At 40.2% G+C, this 17,303-nt stretch overlaps 1 protein-coding gene across 1 annotated transcript; it reads right to left on the minus strand.

Moving 5' to 3' along the window:
• Positions 1-2,744: 2,744 nt before the first annotated feature.
• Positions 2,745-16,182, minus strand: znf644a (zinc finger protein 644a). The gene is made up of 6 exons (XM_084732012.1): positions 15,886-16,182; positions 9,750-12,261; positions 8,222-8,815; positions 7,070-7,195; positions 4,941-5,043; positions 2,745-3,242 (listed from the first exon to the last, which is right to left on the minus strand). The coding sequence occupies exons 2-6, from the start codon at positions 12,256-12,258 to the stop codon at positions 3,056-3,058; spliced, it is 3,519 nt and encodes a 1,172-aa protein (XP_084588138.1). The 5' UTR covers positions 12,259-12,261; positions 15,886-16,182; the 3' UTR covers positions 2,745-3,055.
• Between the last annotated feature and the right edge of the window lie 1,121 nt (positions 16,183-17,303).

The raw sequence follows: 17,303 nt of genomic DNA on the forward strand, positions 1-17,303 counted from the left end.
AAGTCCAGTACATGGCAGACATATTCTGGAAACGGTGGACAAGAGAATACCTGCCTCAGCTACAAGAGCGGCAGAAATGGACACGTATGTCACGCAACTTCGCTGAAGGGGATGTCGTCCTGATCGTCGATGACTCTGCGCCCCGCAACTCTTGGGTCCTGGGCAAGATCATCGAGGCGGTTCCTGACAAGCGCGGGCTTGTACGCCGCGTCCGCATCAAGACAAAGACAACCACTCTAGACAGACCCATCACCAAGGTCTGTCTTCTCCAAGAAGCTGCATGAGGCGGTGGTAAAGACCGTCCTCCTACGGTGCGCCATGTGCTAGTAACCTCTGGCGCCAGGTTTGGTTATCCATCAGCAGAGACACTTTTCAGTTGGAGTAATTTAGTTGTTGGCTCCTTAATTGTTAGTTAAATAATTGTCTCTTGGTTTGAAGAGAAATTAGGGGCCGGTATATAGGAGCCAAAGTACCCTATATGTTATTTGAGATATTATTTTATTCTATTTCTATAGGCTATTTGCCTACAGCCATAGTCTGCCTTTGACTTTGAAACTCAGTTTAACTGTATTCAACATTATTGTATTTTCTCAGTTTCTAATTAATGTTTATATTGATAACTTGGATGTTTTACACTAGGTATGTTTATTTTAGGTACATCAGCCTAGGAAGTTCTTTTATTTAGCTCAGAGCTTGTGTTTGTTTTTTGGGCTACTGGCCCTTTAAGGGACCTGGAGACTGGGTGCGCTGTGAGTTGCTTAGCAGCAGTGAACTGAGAGAAGCAGACGGCGGTGAATTTTGCACTGAGAGCATACAGTTTTCTTACCGTAGCTGAAGCTTTATTTCGTGGTAGAAGAGCAAGTTTATAGTTTAATAAAGGGAATATAGTTTACTCCTGTAATAGGATTTCGCCTGTGGAAAAATAAACAGTCGCCTGTTATCCTGTACATCGGAGTTCAGTGGAGTTTTTCCCTTGCTAGCAACGATAGCAACCTAACGGTACTTCAGCACGAGTAACGTCAACCAAGTCAGTGGACGCCGGCCGTCACATGTCCCTTTTAAGTAAGCTGAGCTTGCAAATCTTCCTCTGTGTGTGGTTATTGCATTGAATACAGAAAACCAAATATTTCCAAATCAGCCAAAATTATTGGATATAAAAGTATTATATGGATCATATTTATAGATTACTTTAAGTAGTGCATTTGTTTTTGGCCACCTGGATCTTGTTAGTAGCTCTAGTTAATAGAACACTGTGAGGCTAATTGTAGCTGCTATGCAAATGGACTCCACCTGGGCTACTTTGACTATTTCCCTGCACAGTTTTTTGCTTTTGAATATAATACCTGAAGCCTCCCAAAGCATCCAAAAACCTGCTGATATCCAGCGTTCTCATCATGTTTAAAAGTAGGTGAGTTTCTCAAAAAACACAGGAGATGAGTGGCGGCTCTGCATCCACAGCCGTAGATGAACACTGTCACGTGCTCTTAGAAAACGGTGAATGAAACGGGATGAACAGGAAGGCAATCCAGGCACTCCAAAAGTAATACGATTTTTTAAAAATTGTATTGGCTAAATGATTTAATATCCCGTTTTGAAAGGTGAGTTTCTCCTTCCACCAGAAATGTGGGCTTTTCTTTTGTGCGTGCATCTCTATGACTGATGACTTCAGTAATTCTGACATATCCCACGTGTCTTAATTGGAAAATGCTGGATTAAGAATGAGGCCTAATTAGAAATATCCAAACAGAAAATGCTGTTTACACGACCTGGAACAAATTTGAAAAATATAGATGGAAATTTAGTATTCGTGTTAATGTTGACTGTTTCTTTTCTTTCAGGGTGGCAGCCCATTTGACTGATGGAAATCACTGAAAGTCTCCAAAATATTGTTTACACTGGGATGTTCTTTGCCTCACATGACTTAAAAGAGATCATTTCAATCACAGCTACACTTCAATGATGTGGCACCATTCACACGCACAGTATTTTACTAACAGAGTATACCATTGACGTGCCATTCAGAATTTGCTTGAATAAACTGAGGCATCTTAAGTCGACATGATTTTTCTTTTACCTTTGTTCACATGTTGTTCGACATTTCACATTTTGTCTAAATTAATGTTTAGCTGCAGTTCACCCAGGTCATTGTTTGATCACTTCAGAAAATAAAGACTGCAATTTCTTAAATTTACAGATTCAGTGTTTTTATAATTTGCGTGCAAAAATGATTGAAAAAGTCAACTTGTTTTTGTTTTGTTTTTTATTTAGAACAACACAAATGTTTTAAGCATTGTATCTGTGTGATATAGTACATTTAAAATTAAATTATTTCAAAACAGTATATTTAAACATTAAATATAGGTGACATGTATGAAGGGCATCGTCAGCACCGGCTGTGCCTGTTAGGTCTTTTTTCTTCTTAACCACCTTCAGGTTTAATTTTGTATTTGTATTAGAAACAATGCAGTTACTGAAATACTATAAAACACTTTCTATGCATAACAAGTTTCTGGACATTTTTCTGCTTGTTCTTGTATAGTAGGTTACTTTTCCTGTCTATCATGAGCTTTCAGGTGTGTTCATCTCATCAACTCTGTGGCCTGACAACAGAGACTGTGGGCTTGAATTTGAACATGTTGCAATACAAAAGAAACATGATTTTTATGCATCTTGTAAATGTGAGTATTGATAAAGAAGAGAGGTGCTCCCAAACTTCGACAAAAACGGACTCAAACCATGAGAAATCTGAGGTAAAAGTTGTCTTCATTAGAAATGGATTCCACACTACATTACTGCATAAAACAAGAAAAACAGTCCGTCCATTTGGAATTGAATTCCAGTAAATGGACCATGTAAAAACAGAAAACCGTAACAATATCCAAAATAATTAACCTTTTCATCCGTCCAAACAATATCTGTATGATTGAGCAATATTGGACTTTTGGCCAGTATTTCATCGACTAAAAAACAAAACAAAAACAAAACAAAAAGTGAAAGAACATCCAATGTACATACACATACAGTCTAGTGAAATCTAAAAAGGTCCCCATTGGCTTCATGAGGCAGCATGTGTGGCTGTCAGAGAGCTGTCTTGGTCAGTCTTGAGGGTCTTGGGCAGCGAGGTGACCTCTACCATGCCTAGCCCTGTGTGAGGGACACTAGTGTTCATAATGTGTCTCTGTAAATGTTTGATCCAGTCCTCCTGGACCGACAAAGGACCCTGGAAGACGAGGTCACAGAACCTGCAAAGAGAGGAAGAGACTGATCGTAAAACACCAACAGACACTGGTTTTGAACCATGCTATCAGCACGTCTGGGGATGGCAAGGTCACGTTCACCATCTTAGTTTGGCGTGTTAGCCTCCTGTCTGTTGCTAATTAGCACAAAGTACAGCTGAGGCTGATGGGAATGTCAGTGAGCAGGTTTCTCATCATAAACCCAATGATTGTACGAATTGAAATTCTGACCGGATGGTGGCACTAGAGGACTACAATTCATCCTGAGGGGAACATGACTGAGATATTTGAGATATTTAACTCAAAACCACAAATGTGAACCTCATGGTGGCACTAGAAGAAAAAATAAAACAAAATCAGCAGATAACCAAAGCCAGGAGGATTCAAGTGGCTGTAAAACTTCAATGGATAAACACTCAATTTCCTATAAATTCTTCACAATAAAAAGTCCCCCTTTATTTTTTTCACCTTAAGGATTTTACTGAGGCAGGACATGTGCGGCTGAACGTGAACTTGAAATGGTAAAATAAACCAGATACTTGAAAGTATAAACGGGCGCAGGAGAGAAACTTAACTTCAAACCACAGAGATTCAGTTAGAAGCTACAAAAGTACTGAGAGTCAAACGCAGGCGCTTTTAAAAAATTCTCTCTGCTCTCCTGCACAGACGGGAATAGAGGCTCACATGCAGGGGTCGTCATGGACTGGCTACAGTCGGGGAGACTTCACCATAGCACGCTTGGAGGCGGGTCCGACGTGCTTTGACCCTACTCCAGAGACGGTCCGTCTCAGGCGCAACTCGGCGCTGCATGCTACAGTCGTTTTTAAATTAGCAGACTGACAAGGGTTTTTCAGATAGCCTAATGTGTTCACTCAGTTTCATCAATTTTGGAGTAGATCAATAACAACAGGTCTCCCAGAAATCTAGCAACACTTAAGTAGAATTACAGGTATCTATACTTTACTATACTTTGCTTTTCTCACAACTTCTTTTACTCGCTTAATTTTAACACAAATATTTGTACTTTTTTCTCCTTACATTTTCAAAACGGGTTGTTACTTTAGCGTGAATGCATTTACGTGAGATTACCGATTCTTTTTATTTTGAATCAATGCATGCCACCGTCCTGACAGCAAGACAGATTTCAACCTGAACGGACGGGACGACAATAGAAAAGATGATTCCTTGGTGAGTCACATGACAGATGGAACAAGACAAAAAAATTATGTAAAAGACATAATACAAAACTGACAAGAGAGGCAGACTCAGCCGTGGAGAAAAGACGAGGCTCTGCACAGACACAGACATTTGAAATGTCCTTCATAAGGCCACTTTTATTCTTTGAGTACATTTCAGAGCCGGTACTTTTTCACTGTAACTTGAATAAAGAAGTTGAATTAGCACTTACACTTTTACACAAGTATCTGTACTTGCCGACTCTGTCTAACAAGTAAAACTTAATCTATATTGCACATGTAATGGCAGGTAGAAGCACAATGTGCAGCACGGAGCATGAGCTACTCTGCAGTTTTTGTTGAATGAGGCAAAAACACCACATGAGACATTTGACTGTGGTCCAAATCTGGTTGCTTGGGGCAACTGGGAAACGGTCGCTGTTCAAGTCTGTTGGATTTGCAGATGCAATAGCATCCATCATTTAAAAATACTCTAATGAGTATATTATAAAAGAAATGACAGTATTACCTGCAGGTGAGTCTGTACATTTCCTCTGGAGTTTGTGGTAAGGGCAGTGTCTTCTTCTTCGGTCCAGGCCTTGAGCGATACCGCCTCGCTTTACAGTCAAATGCTGAAAGACAGAATTTACTTTATTAATGTCCAGAACTACCTTCACAGCATAGCCTTGCAGATTTAACATTTTCAACGCATAAAAAACATCTATGGATGTAGTGCTGTTCATTCTGTTGGTTCAGTAAATGAGTCAGTTTGGATGTCTGAACATCATATGCACTTGCTTTATTCATACTCATGTTTTGGCCTTGTGCCACTGAGGTGAAAGGTCTGATTCTGTGTCTAAATTCAGTGCAGCTGAGACGCAAGGACCAAGATGTAAGTGTGATGATATGTGCCTGCAGGAGAAGTAGGCCCTGAGGGCTGTCTGCCATGAGGAGGTTGTTCCTCCCACAGATGCACCCACCGAGCTCCACAATTAAAATCTTTGTAATATCTCACTTTCAGACGCCCTTCTAGAACCTTACCTTGGGGAGGACACAAATAACCGCTGGTACACTAATTATAGCTCCGATTTGGTCGTCACAACCTCTTGTGGAATCTAGCCACACAGACAGTTTTGGCTTTATCTGCGGAGGTTTAGAGATATCAGCGTGAAACTTCTGTTGCTGTACCCATGCTGTGGAGATGAATGGATTTCATTTAGGCAGCTCAAGACACCGCGACCAGGCTACTAGACAGGAAGGATTAACCTCTTTCATGTCTGATTAGATTAATGGTTTTTGGTCAGAAGATCGAGCAAATGCGATAATGGCGGAAAAAAAGGTCTTCTTTGTCCTGTGAGAATGTAATGAATGGTGGTGAAAAGTTCTAAAAAAACTATTCACAGTCAGGTCTGTGGATTATCCAGAGTAACTAGCACATTATTTCTGTAAAGACACATTGCTAATGTCTTTTTTTCCATGAATATTAATTTTCAGAGCTTTGAGCAGCAGAATTAAAATATCATTCATAATTTAGAGGAGGATGTCTGAAAATTTTAAACTTCCTGCACAGAAACTTCAAACTAGCAAATGTACATGTGCCTTTTTTTTTACAATAAGAATGTAGGATTATTTTTATACTGCTGCTGTCTTAGATCACACATCCATAAAAATATATGTTGATTATGTGTTCTCAGTTAATTTGGGATATTCTGTATTTATTGCTGGATAAATCATATTATGTCAAGTATTCATGACACCAACATGGCTGTTTTTTCTCCCTATGTTCTCAGTTAAAAGGTACCTATTGGAGACTTTGACCACTAGTAGTGCTGTGGAGCAATCTTTCATGTGGGCACCATTTTGTTTGTGTCCTGAGCAAACAGGTGAAGTGATGTACATTCCTGCCAATGATTTCATGCTCTTACACGCACTGACCTGGCGGTGACATGCAAATGGACAGCATGGATTTTTTTTTTTTAAAGGAACTGATACCTAATGAGTAGCTTGTGAGAATCAATGCATCAATCCTGCAGAATCAATCCACCCTAATGTTTTCTGTGGAAGCAAATCTATCTAAAAGAAACACATGAACGATGTGCTTTAATGAGCAACACTGAAAACAAACACAACTGTGGTTGTTTTGTAAAAAATTTAAAGAGGTACCTTTAAGGAAGCTGATTTAATGTGTTTAATTCTGTAGTTGGAGGCAGGTCCATGTGTGTCACACTGTCAATTCTGGGTCAGTTGTAACATACTACTTTCAGTCCGAGGACTGAAAACTCTATTGCGAGAGCTTTTAAGTAAGTAATGCAAGGAAGTATCAACCAGTATAAGTTGCTAGTGCAGCAACAAAGATACGATTCTTCACTGGTTTTCCCACCTCATAAATACTGGCGATTGTGTTCATTGGAATGCACAACCAAGCCGGAGAAACCACTACCAGGAATGGAACCTCAGGTCTCTGTGGTGGTGGTCAGGACCTTTAACTTCTGCACAACGAGATTAAAGTTTTAACTTGCTGAGCAATGGTCAAACCTCTATGTGATTTAACTAGCTAAAACCAATTACTCAATTAAAACACTGCCTGTAGGAGAATGTATACCCTTGGAGCTGGCGTTTTCTTTGTGCCTAACACAAGCCGGTGCTGATGGCACTTACTAGTTCCGTCAACTGTGGCGTTCCTTTTTCGTTTTGCATATGCCCGGAGGTGATTAGACAAGCTCACTCCACTGTGGAAAGTTGCATTGCAATGGACACACACCTTCCTGTTAAATTCACCTTTCTCTGTAAAAAAAAAAAAAGAAGACAAGAAATACAAAGACAAACAAATAAGTGAAAACAAATATAATCATGCTTGTTTGTTGTTGGTGTTGGGGGAAGTGTAGGACTGGAAGTGTTAATGACAGGTCCGTCTTTTGCTTTGTGCAGCAAGTACGTAAATCGCAAAACGTAAATCAAAAGGATTCACTACAACAAAATAATTTTACTTTATTTTTTTCTTTTTAAATGAACTAAAACATTTATATTGAATAATGATGAATATCATTTATGCTGGCTGGTAATATTATACGTTATTACATTTTAAATTTAGGCCTTGGCAGTGAGGCGAGATTGCTGTACATGTTGAGCCATTTTCTGTCACTAAATAACAATACTGACTAAATTCTACATTGTAAATTAGGATAGCAGCACTCCAAAAATGCATGTAAAAAATCTCAATAGTACAGACTCATTTTATCGTTTCATTTCTTGTGCTAACATGTTTCAGCAAACAAGCCTTCATCAGAAAAGTTCCACAGTTTGAGTTACAGAAATGAACTGAAACATCGTCTTTGTTCTACCTCCCAAAGTCTGTATGGAGGATTTCTAGTATTTGACACTTTAAATGCGTTTAAGGTTATAAGAAAAGACAAAAATAATTATAATCTTATGTATTATTATGTGCAACATGCTCTTCTGTGTTGCCAGTATAATGTGAAGGTAATTTGGAAATGTCATTCTACGCCTTCATGCTGATGACACCTAACTTCTACAACACAAAATTTGATGTTCGGAGGTTCAGATATCCACTTCAAAACGACTGCTGTAGATGTGAATGCTTCAATAAAAGTTTTACAATATGAAACACATTTTGTTTACCTCTTTTAAACCTTCAAAAACTGTTTTCTTGAATCAACTTCAATATCGTCTGTGAAGTAATTTTGTATAACATTTGTTGAACATTTGTTAGAATTTCTGATTATTTAAACATTTGGATGAATTCTTGCAACACTTAACCTGTCTGGTTACTACTACGAAGAAGTTACTCACCCGACATTGACTTTGGCAGTGAAGATGCAACTCTTGATCCTGAACTGTGCTCACTGTTTGAAGAAACTGCTAACATGTTTCTTGACATCTGAGAGGACCCCTTCAGCCTGGCATCTTCCTGACACTTCCTCTTCTTCAGAATTCCTATCAAGGCGGTCGTGCCTGAGAGTGAATTTTTAACTTCCAGTTTAGTCTCTAGTTGCCTTTTTTCAGATTCCATTTCCGCAAAAGAAAACATGGGCATCAGTGGTCCGTCTTCAGTGCAAACGCTTGGAAGAGAATTACTTTTTGGGATTCGAGCAGTCGGTGGCGTGTAACAATCAACACCGGACAGCTTTGGTGAAGCACCGTATTGGAAATGGTTCCGTCTCTTTCCCAGAATTTGAAGTGCCCGCTGGAACTCCTTCTTGTCGCGCATCAACTCCCGCAGTAAACATAATGGAGATTTGCTCTTTGATGCAAAGCTTTTACCAAGCTTTTTGAGGTGGCCTCGTATGTGGTTGGACTGCCCAGTCCTGTTATCAAATGCATCCCCACATAACGGACAGGAGTGAATGCTCTTCACAGTCTCAGAGTCTGAGTCCACCTGTAACACTAAAAAAAAACCAAACAAAAATCAGAAACATTGTACAGAGCACGCACATTTACATTTTGTGTTTAATTTTTGCAGGCAAGTCTGTCAACAAAATGATGTCAAGATCTCAAACATGGCTAAAAAGAGATCCAACTGACCCTTCACTAAGCCCCACCTCCAAATAGCACCTGTCCAATCATAGCTTAGCAACTGTAACTAGGGCTGTCAAATTTTCCATTTCTCTCCATGTTGAAGGTGTGCAGGAGGCTCTGAGAAGAGCAACACTCTGTGTTTCATGAGTCTGGACGGTGGCGTCTTTTCTGTAGTCTCTCAAAGACATGAAATACAAGAGCACACGTGTGGTGAATTGATTAAACTCTGTCTTCATCTGCTCTAACATAAACTGCAAACGTTAGCATGCCTGGCTAACTAACACTAGCTTACTAGCTGCAGTAACTTTACCTCCAGACAAACTTGTTAGATACCACTGCATCTGCATTTGTTCTGTGGGGGTTTGAGGAGGATGTGGGCTGATGCAGAATCAAAGTGGGTCAACAACTATACACCTCACTCTGGCTTGCTGTCTCAGGTCTAAGGCTCTCTTCTGCGATCATGGTCCGGCTGGTCTGGCTGGGTGACCGTGTCAAGCTCTGCTGTGCTAATCGAGTCCCTGCCCTTGCTTTTCTCACGTCAATGAGTGTATTTCTGTCGTCTATCATGTGGATATACCTGCCGTATTTCACCATCCGACCAATGTTCGCTGAGATGTAAGCTAGCTTTAGGAGGTTGGGGTAAGGGCAAAGGGTCAATTGACAGGTTGTAAACAAGGTGACCCAGTGGACACATTTTTAGAGATGATGCCATGTTACGAGAACTTGTTAACTGGGAGAACTGATGGTCAGAGCCACAAAAGTAATAGCAAAGTTGCAATAAAGCATGGTTTATCACAATTACCTTTTTTCAATCTACGGAAGGATGAAATCTTCCGTCGAACTCGCGGCCTCCTGTCTTGGCAGGCCACCTGTTCAGGAGGCACTACATGACGTGCGTTGTAGCTCAGTCCGACCCTATGAAGATGCCCTCGGACGTGATTGGACAATCCAACACCCGACTCAAAGACGGCTGGACAGTATGGGCAGGTCTTCCGTTCCGATTCCATCTCTGACACATCCTCTGCTAAGGATTCTCCCAGTGGTATTTGGTGGGGGTCAAAGGTTTCTTGAAATACTTCAGTTTCAATGCATTCTTCTTTGATTTCGGGGTCATTCAGCTCTTGCTCTTCAGTCTTGATTTTCTCAAACAGCCGTTTAGATGCCTGAAGAGCACCTCTCATGGACATTCTCCTGCTATAGGTGTAAATGATGTTCTGTTTTTCTTTCTTGATACCATTGTCAAAAGGGTTCATGTTGGCATCTGTATCATTAAAATGGAAAATGTCTTTTTCATTACAGTCGGACGCTTCTTCTTCTTGGTGTGTTTTCTTGGGACTTGACAAAGGTTTTGGTAGGATGAAACATGAGTCTTGGTCAGAGGTGTTGCGATATGGGGTGGACATCTTCCTCTTAGACGGTGACTTTCTGACAGTTGACTGATCCTCATTCAACTTGGACACACCGCTGCTGTTAACATCTGTTCTGGTTGCACTGGACGGCACACTGTGGCCATTTGAGGACAATGCTGAATCTTCAACCTTGACAGTCAGTGTTCCTGGCAACTGATCAGAGTGATCTTTGTCACTTTTGGAATCCTGTACAGATGTGCTGCAGTTATTGCTATCCTTCCTCTGGTCTGCTGTTTTCTTTCCATGTCTTTGTCGGGACAGGAGAACATTAATGGATTTGTCGAGTTTTGATTCTGTCAGTTGGGACTTGAGACTTCTCTTAATCTTGTTATTTTTGAACAAGTCTGAAATGTCATTGGACTCAGTAGGCGAACAAGCTCTTTTAGAAGAGATCTGATTTTTTATCGAGATTTTAGATGTAAACTCTGCATCTTCCACAGGAGTTTTGCAAGCTGGCGTGTGCTGCTCCTTAGACAGTTGTGCGTTTTTTTCACTATTCTGCGTAGCTTCATATTCCTCAAAAGTTTGTTGATGACGCCGCAGAAGGTGATTCTTAAAAACAGATTTGCTAAAAGCTCTATAAGAACAAATGTTACAGGAGTAGGCTTCAGAGTCCTCATTCTGGATCTGATTTGTAACTGTAATAACAGTGTGCTGCATAATATTATGTCTCCTAAGATCACTCTCACTCATAGTCCTGAAGCTGCATTTGTCACATCTAAACTTTCTCTTGTCCTTCTCATGTGTTTTCGCATGTTTAACAAACGTGTTTGGGCAGTTTGTTCCAAATGGGCACTGAGGGCAGAAAAGCTTCGCATTTTTGTCATTTTTGTCTTTCTTCTTATCATTCGTGCCTTTAATGTCTTCAGTGAGTCTTTCCATCTTTTCCTGGTGGACAGACATGTGCTCGATGAGCGAGCCACTTTGTCTGAAGGACTGTCCACATTCTCGACATATAAAAGGCTTTGGCGAAATATTCGGAGGGTCAGCATGAGACTTCATATGACGATGCAAATGATGCTCTTTCTTGAAAACGAGCTTACATTTTGAGCAAGGGTAACATGATGGCTTCTCCTCTGAATGAGAATTTATTGTAAGCCTCCGCTTCATTGGTGAAAGCCCATGATTTAAATTGTTTTCATGTGAATTTCTTGCAGGTGCATTGTAAAGAATTTCCTTGATGGCCTTTACAGCTCCATTGGGATACTTTGAAACTTTTACCGTTGTGGGCGACTGTGACTTGGAGAACTTCCTTGACTTCCTGATTTTCCGGACAGGAATGGAGTCTTCTTGGCCTTCTGCATCAGACAGTTCCTCAGATGACTTGTGGCTCAGATCAGGGTAAAGGTCTTCTGAGGGATCCACCATGACAACCATGTCCATTTTCCGTTTCCTGCGCCTTTGGCTGTTGCTAGAAGGGACTTCCTCTTTAGGCTCCTCACCTGGGGAATCACCATGGTTGTCCCACAGAAACTGCATAAACTCTTTGTGGGGGTCCCAATGAAGGTCACTAGCATTACTAAAATTATCCAGTGAGTTCTCAGGTGAATCTTCGTCGAAACCCCAAATTCCTGCAGTGTCAATTTCTTGCACAGTCTTTAGTGGGGTGATGCTCTTTGCCTCCTCTTTCTCTGAGGAGATGCTGTTGAGTTCATGGGCTTGTGTAGCCTGATGTGAAGAAGGTCCATTTCCCAGGCCAACTGGAGACAACATATCTGTGTCAGACAGAACATCTAGGACACTGTTTTGTTTCAGAGAGGGCTTGCCGAAAGAATCGGTGCAAGAGGCAGATTCTTGTGCCATTCTCACTGGCTCTTGTAGGAGCGTGAGTGCATTGATCTCAGGATCTGCATCTTTGTCATCTTCATCAACACCAGTCAGACATGACATTTCTGCTGCCATGACCTGAAAAAAGAAGTAAAGCCTTCTTAGATAGTCCTCATTCACGAGTGTTAAGCTCAAAATCCACAGTTAACACTGTCACATCACAAATGTTAAACTTAAACCTTTCTCACTTAAGGCATAGGCCTGTCTGCCTCTGCACAAAAACACATAACTGATCTGGATAGGATTGCCGAGTACTGACTTTCTCTCCATATTATGAAGATAAACATTAGTAAATAAAACCATAGCCTCTGTAATGTCCTGGTACCTAAACCAAGACTGACAACAGCCCTGTCTTAAAACAGCACAGGGATCCAAATCCAGCCTGCATCCAGCTCGCACTGACGCTGCTGTCTCTGTCAGAGAAGCTGTGGTCTGAGAGATGACGGTGGCGCAGGGGAAGAACGACTCTGAGGCTGGTGCAGAGTGTCCAGCCCAAGCTGAAGTTGCAGCAGCAGCAGCTGCTCTCTTTGTTTCTGTCAGGGACAGTCTAAGAGAAGCGGGCAGGCTGGTGGCAAAGGGACCCGCTGGAAGAAGCAGCAACTTCAGCTTGATCTTTATGTAGACCAACAAAACACTGGAAGCGTGAGCAACTCTGAGGTGGTCAGCAGGGAAAATATATAGAGGTCTATACATCAATAGTTTAATACTAATTTTGTTGTTTGAATACCATAGCAACAAATGAAGATTCAAAGCATTAGGTGCAGCCCAAGAAACTAAGCAATGTCCTGCTATGGACAGGGTCATTGTATTTTAGCCACCTTCAAAAAGAAAAAAAAATGGCGTTAAGTGTACGCTATATTTAGACATTTCTGCCACTTCACCTTGCAGACTCTTTTGGCAAAAACAGTATCAGTAATTTTACTTTATGGAACACAGGAGTTGCTGGTCTACTGCTGCCTTGATTGGTTGGTTAGTTTGTATAATTGTGTGACTTTGAAAGTGTTAGTTTGAATTCACCAGTCACACAATCACACAAATTAACTGACCAAGGCAATGGTAGATGAGCAACAGCAAGGTAGAAGAACTGGTTTTGCCAGTCTTGTGGCTTTGGAGAGCATGATATCTGGATTGTTCAACACCAGTGTCCTGCCAGAAAAGGTTGTCTGTAAGGTAAATTGGTGAAAATATTCTAAATTTACTGTACAACCTACCGCACACTTATTTTTTTTAGTTGGACCTTTTTTTAAGTGGCTAAAATGCGTTTTTCTGCTGCCCCTGTCCACAGCAGTACACTGCTTAGGTTTGTACGTCGCCATCGCCAACCTCTGTGGGTAACATGCTGACTATGGATAAGTTCCTCTACTACAACGCTTGATCATCAATAGATTGTTCGCCCCTAGCTACTAACTAATTGACAAACAATTATTGAAGTAGTTGTGTACGAATACATAGGACTGGGGAAAAAAAAGATCTATTCGAAACGATTTTCCTTTGTCTGGTCCCAAAATCGATCTTTTTATATATGTCTTTTCCCCCGCGGATATGTGGTACAGCCTGCAGTTTTAACGCTGGTAGTCTTGTGTGACCAGCCTTTGGCGTGAGACCTCATAGCGTAACATCTCGTGGTGTTTTGCTAATTTTAGTGTGCTGCTCACGTCATGTTAAATAAAAAGTACATTATTACTGTGACTACTTTGGGGTCAATTCTTAACGTAAGCATTAAAAAGACTTTTTGAATCTGGAAATCTGAATTAATACCCAGCTTTTTCCAGGTTTAAGTACCCAATACGCCCAAACTCCAGTGTACAAACTGTGAGGATTTGCTGCTTTTCTCTTCTTATGTGATAGAAAATTGAAATTGTTTTTGACTGCCAGTCGGACAAAAAGTCACCTTGGGTTTTAAGAAATTGTGAGGGATATTTTTCATTCATTTTTTTTCGTTAGCCGTGAAATGCAAAAACACAGTATTTGGATTTTCTGGTCTGGGCTACTGTGGAAACATGGCGGTACGACATGGCAGCGTCCATGGACGAGGACTGGCGCCCTCTGCAGATATAAACGACTCATTCTAAAGGCTTGTTTATGCCCCTTTTATATACCAAAAATAGATATGTCTGTTTCAAATGATGCAACACGGCCCACATACTTCCGTGCATCCTTTATGTTGGCACCGATGTTAAGCAATAAATCCACTAGGGGGCGCCGCTCAGAGTCAAAACTTATCGAAACAACGAAGAACGATAATCAAAAATTTTTTGAAAACATCTAAAATGTTGACACTAGAAGAGGTTGTAATAATTAATGTAGAAAGAGGTAAAAGCAGAGGTGCGTTGTAGACGACGTAGGTCTGTGCAGCCGTTAAAAAAATTGTGACTTGGACGGAGAATTCTTTTCATGATCAAACTGAAGACATTTCCAATTCTTTTGGATTTTTAAAACTTCTTTGTTGTATCCTCTGGTTGTATCTCTCTTTAACTGTTGGCTATGCTGCTACACTGCCCCCATGAATACCGGCAGTACTGCTCCATTTTGTCCCAGTCGGTGCACTTTCAGAAAACAGCGCAGAAATACAGATGAGATGAACGCAAAGCGTGACGAGGACAGTTTGTCCGTATCCATGCATTTCTAACTGTTAGCATAAATGAACTTTAAGTTAACGAAAACACAGCAATTCTTATTTTCAGGTGATCGTACGCTAATGAAATCACACTGAATGTTATATTAAATTTCTGGTAATAAATTCCCATAAATCTTACACACAGGACAGTATTAAATTTTAAGGGGTATTTTTCTGACATTTTTTCACGATTGAAAGAATAATTTGCAAATTAAATGAATAAAGAAAATAACCAATAGTTGCAAATCTTAATGCAAACGTGAATTAGTGATGGTTATGATAAACCATCAGTTCAAGATAACTAATAGTTGCAGCTTTTAGCATACTTTAGCACATGTCAAATGCGTAAAAGTGACGTGTTTCTAGAGGCTTTTACAAGTCCAGTATTAAATGGTCCGTACGTTTTACGTGATATAGGTAGATCTTTGTTATTGTAGTGTGCTTATCTGATGTGAAAAGTGGACAGTTTAGTGACTTGCAGTGTCACCAGAGTTAGCTTCTTGACTCAATCAGTATTCATTGACTACAAAGTAAATCTAGCTAAATATAACATATACTTGACACGCTGCTTCTATGATTATTTGTGGCCATTTATAACGTTACAAGGTCGCCGGAGTGAGAGGTCTTGGATTTGAAGGGCAATAAAAGTGTCATATCAAGTGAATGCTCATGTGGCAGAGATAGGTGTTTTAAACATCTACACGACAGCACCAAAAATGCAAAGGGATGGACCTCGTAAATGGCTTTTGATGAGCGGTTGTGGATTTTTGTATAGAGCTGAAACTTTCACCATAGTAGTTCAGTTATAAGCCATCCCGCAAAAGTTGGGATAGGTTGCCGAAGGTACCTACATTCAGAGCAAATTGGATTATTTATACTATGTTCCGTACAGCTATCGTTGCATTTCTTTGGCGTTTATATCATGCTGTGTTGTTGGATGCTGCTTGCAGGAGCTGCAGACCATTCCATTAAGGCTGTTCCACACCAAAACCTATTCCTCAGGCAAAACTACAGCTAATGACAATCGTTCCTCGATACTCGCTAAACAGATATCAATAAAATGATGAAAAACAATCACACGTTACCTCCGAGCGGTGCGGATGCAGACAGGGGACGATTTATACGCTGCATTGAATAATTTCTTACTTTCGTCTTCCATCTATTTCACAGTCGCCATTTTCCGTGGTGGTCTGGTGTGGGACAGATCATTTCTTTTGTAAGGGTAACCGTACATACATTTAGCGATAAGGTAGCAAATCAAAGAAATGGTCCAATAGTTACGTTTAATTGTGTTACTACGTCATAAAGCAACTTTAGTTAAACACTTTCTCGTGTTATTGTCTCGTATAAATTCGTCATGTAGCGTTACGAGTCGGCGCCATGTTCCCCCGAAAGTTTTGAAATGGTTCGTTCCAGATAGGAGGCATAAAAAACCTTAGTTAATGACCATCTCCTTTGGGTAGCAGATTTTTTGTAGGTTGATGGCGGTTAATCAGCGTATTTATTAAACATAAATTGAATTTTCATTTACTAGTTGGTTTGTTTTTGTAAAGAGCACATTTGATTTAACTATATAAACTGTCATTGACGCACAGGGAAAAATTGTATGCCAACAGAGGAGAGATGTTTCCATTATCCCCCCATGGTTGTCTTCTCACAGGTCTTTGTTGCTGTCGTAGCCGGTGATTAGCCGGTTCAGTTATTCCCAGTATGGTGTTTTTAAAGGAGAAAACACGTTGGGTTTGAACACACACTTAACAAAGTGTGCAGTGAATTCAACAATAAACATGTTATAGTTGGCCTACTTAAATTTTGATGAGAATATTTAGCTACAGCCAATATTTTTCATTGAAAATGTAGCTATAGTAATGTTATTGTAACTAGTGTAGATGGAAATGTGCTAATAAAGTTTTTACAGATGGGTGGTTCAGTCGCGTGCTCACATGATAAAGAGGCGCTAACTAAAATTTCAAATATATAAATATAAGGTCAGGGTTTAAGCTCTTACAAGACTACACAGAGTTTTACTAACTATGGACTACATTTGTTCATTAGAGGTGGGTACATAGCGAGAAGAGAATCCTTGCTTAATCTGTAGCAGGTAGCTATGCTGTTAATTGATGGCTGTTACTTAAAATGTCTCATATTTGAACGTTACTAGCTAAGTTAGCACTCCAGCTAATGAACCTAGCAAAGCTCAGTTAGCTACCTGCAATGTTTCAACCCAGAAAAGTAGGTATGAAATTAGTATATTATTTTGCTATGAGGTACTTACCTGAATCACTCATAATGAAAAAGCATTTTTCATGTAATTTTTCTTTGTTCAGTGGTTGGGCTATTTAAAGAGTTCTGTCATCTTTAAATAAAGGCCTCTTAAATTATTAAGCTAAATCAACAGGAATATTTCTTTTTTTGTGCTGGGTCATATGGCTCATAAATCATTCATCAATAATTAGGGTATGCTATGCTATAGGCTATATATCTTGATTTAAATATATTTTCC

This window comes from Lutjanus erythropterus, chromosome 12 (assembly GCF_056507025.1).
Source record: "Lutjanus erythropterus isolate fLutEry1 chromosome 12, fLutEry1.hap2, whole genome shotgun sequence".
Classification (NCBI taxonomy): domain Eukaryota; kingdom Metazoa; phylum Chordata; class Actinopteri; order Lutjaniformes; family Lutjanidae; genus Lutjanus; species Lutjanus erythropterus.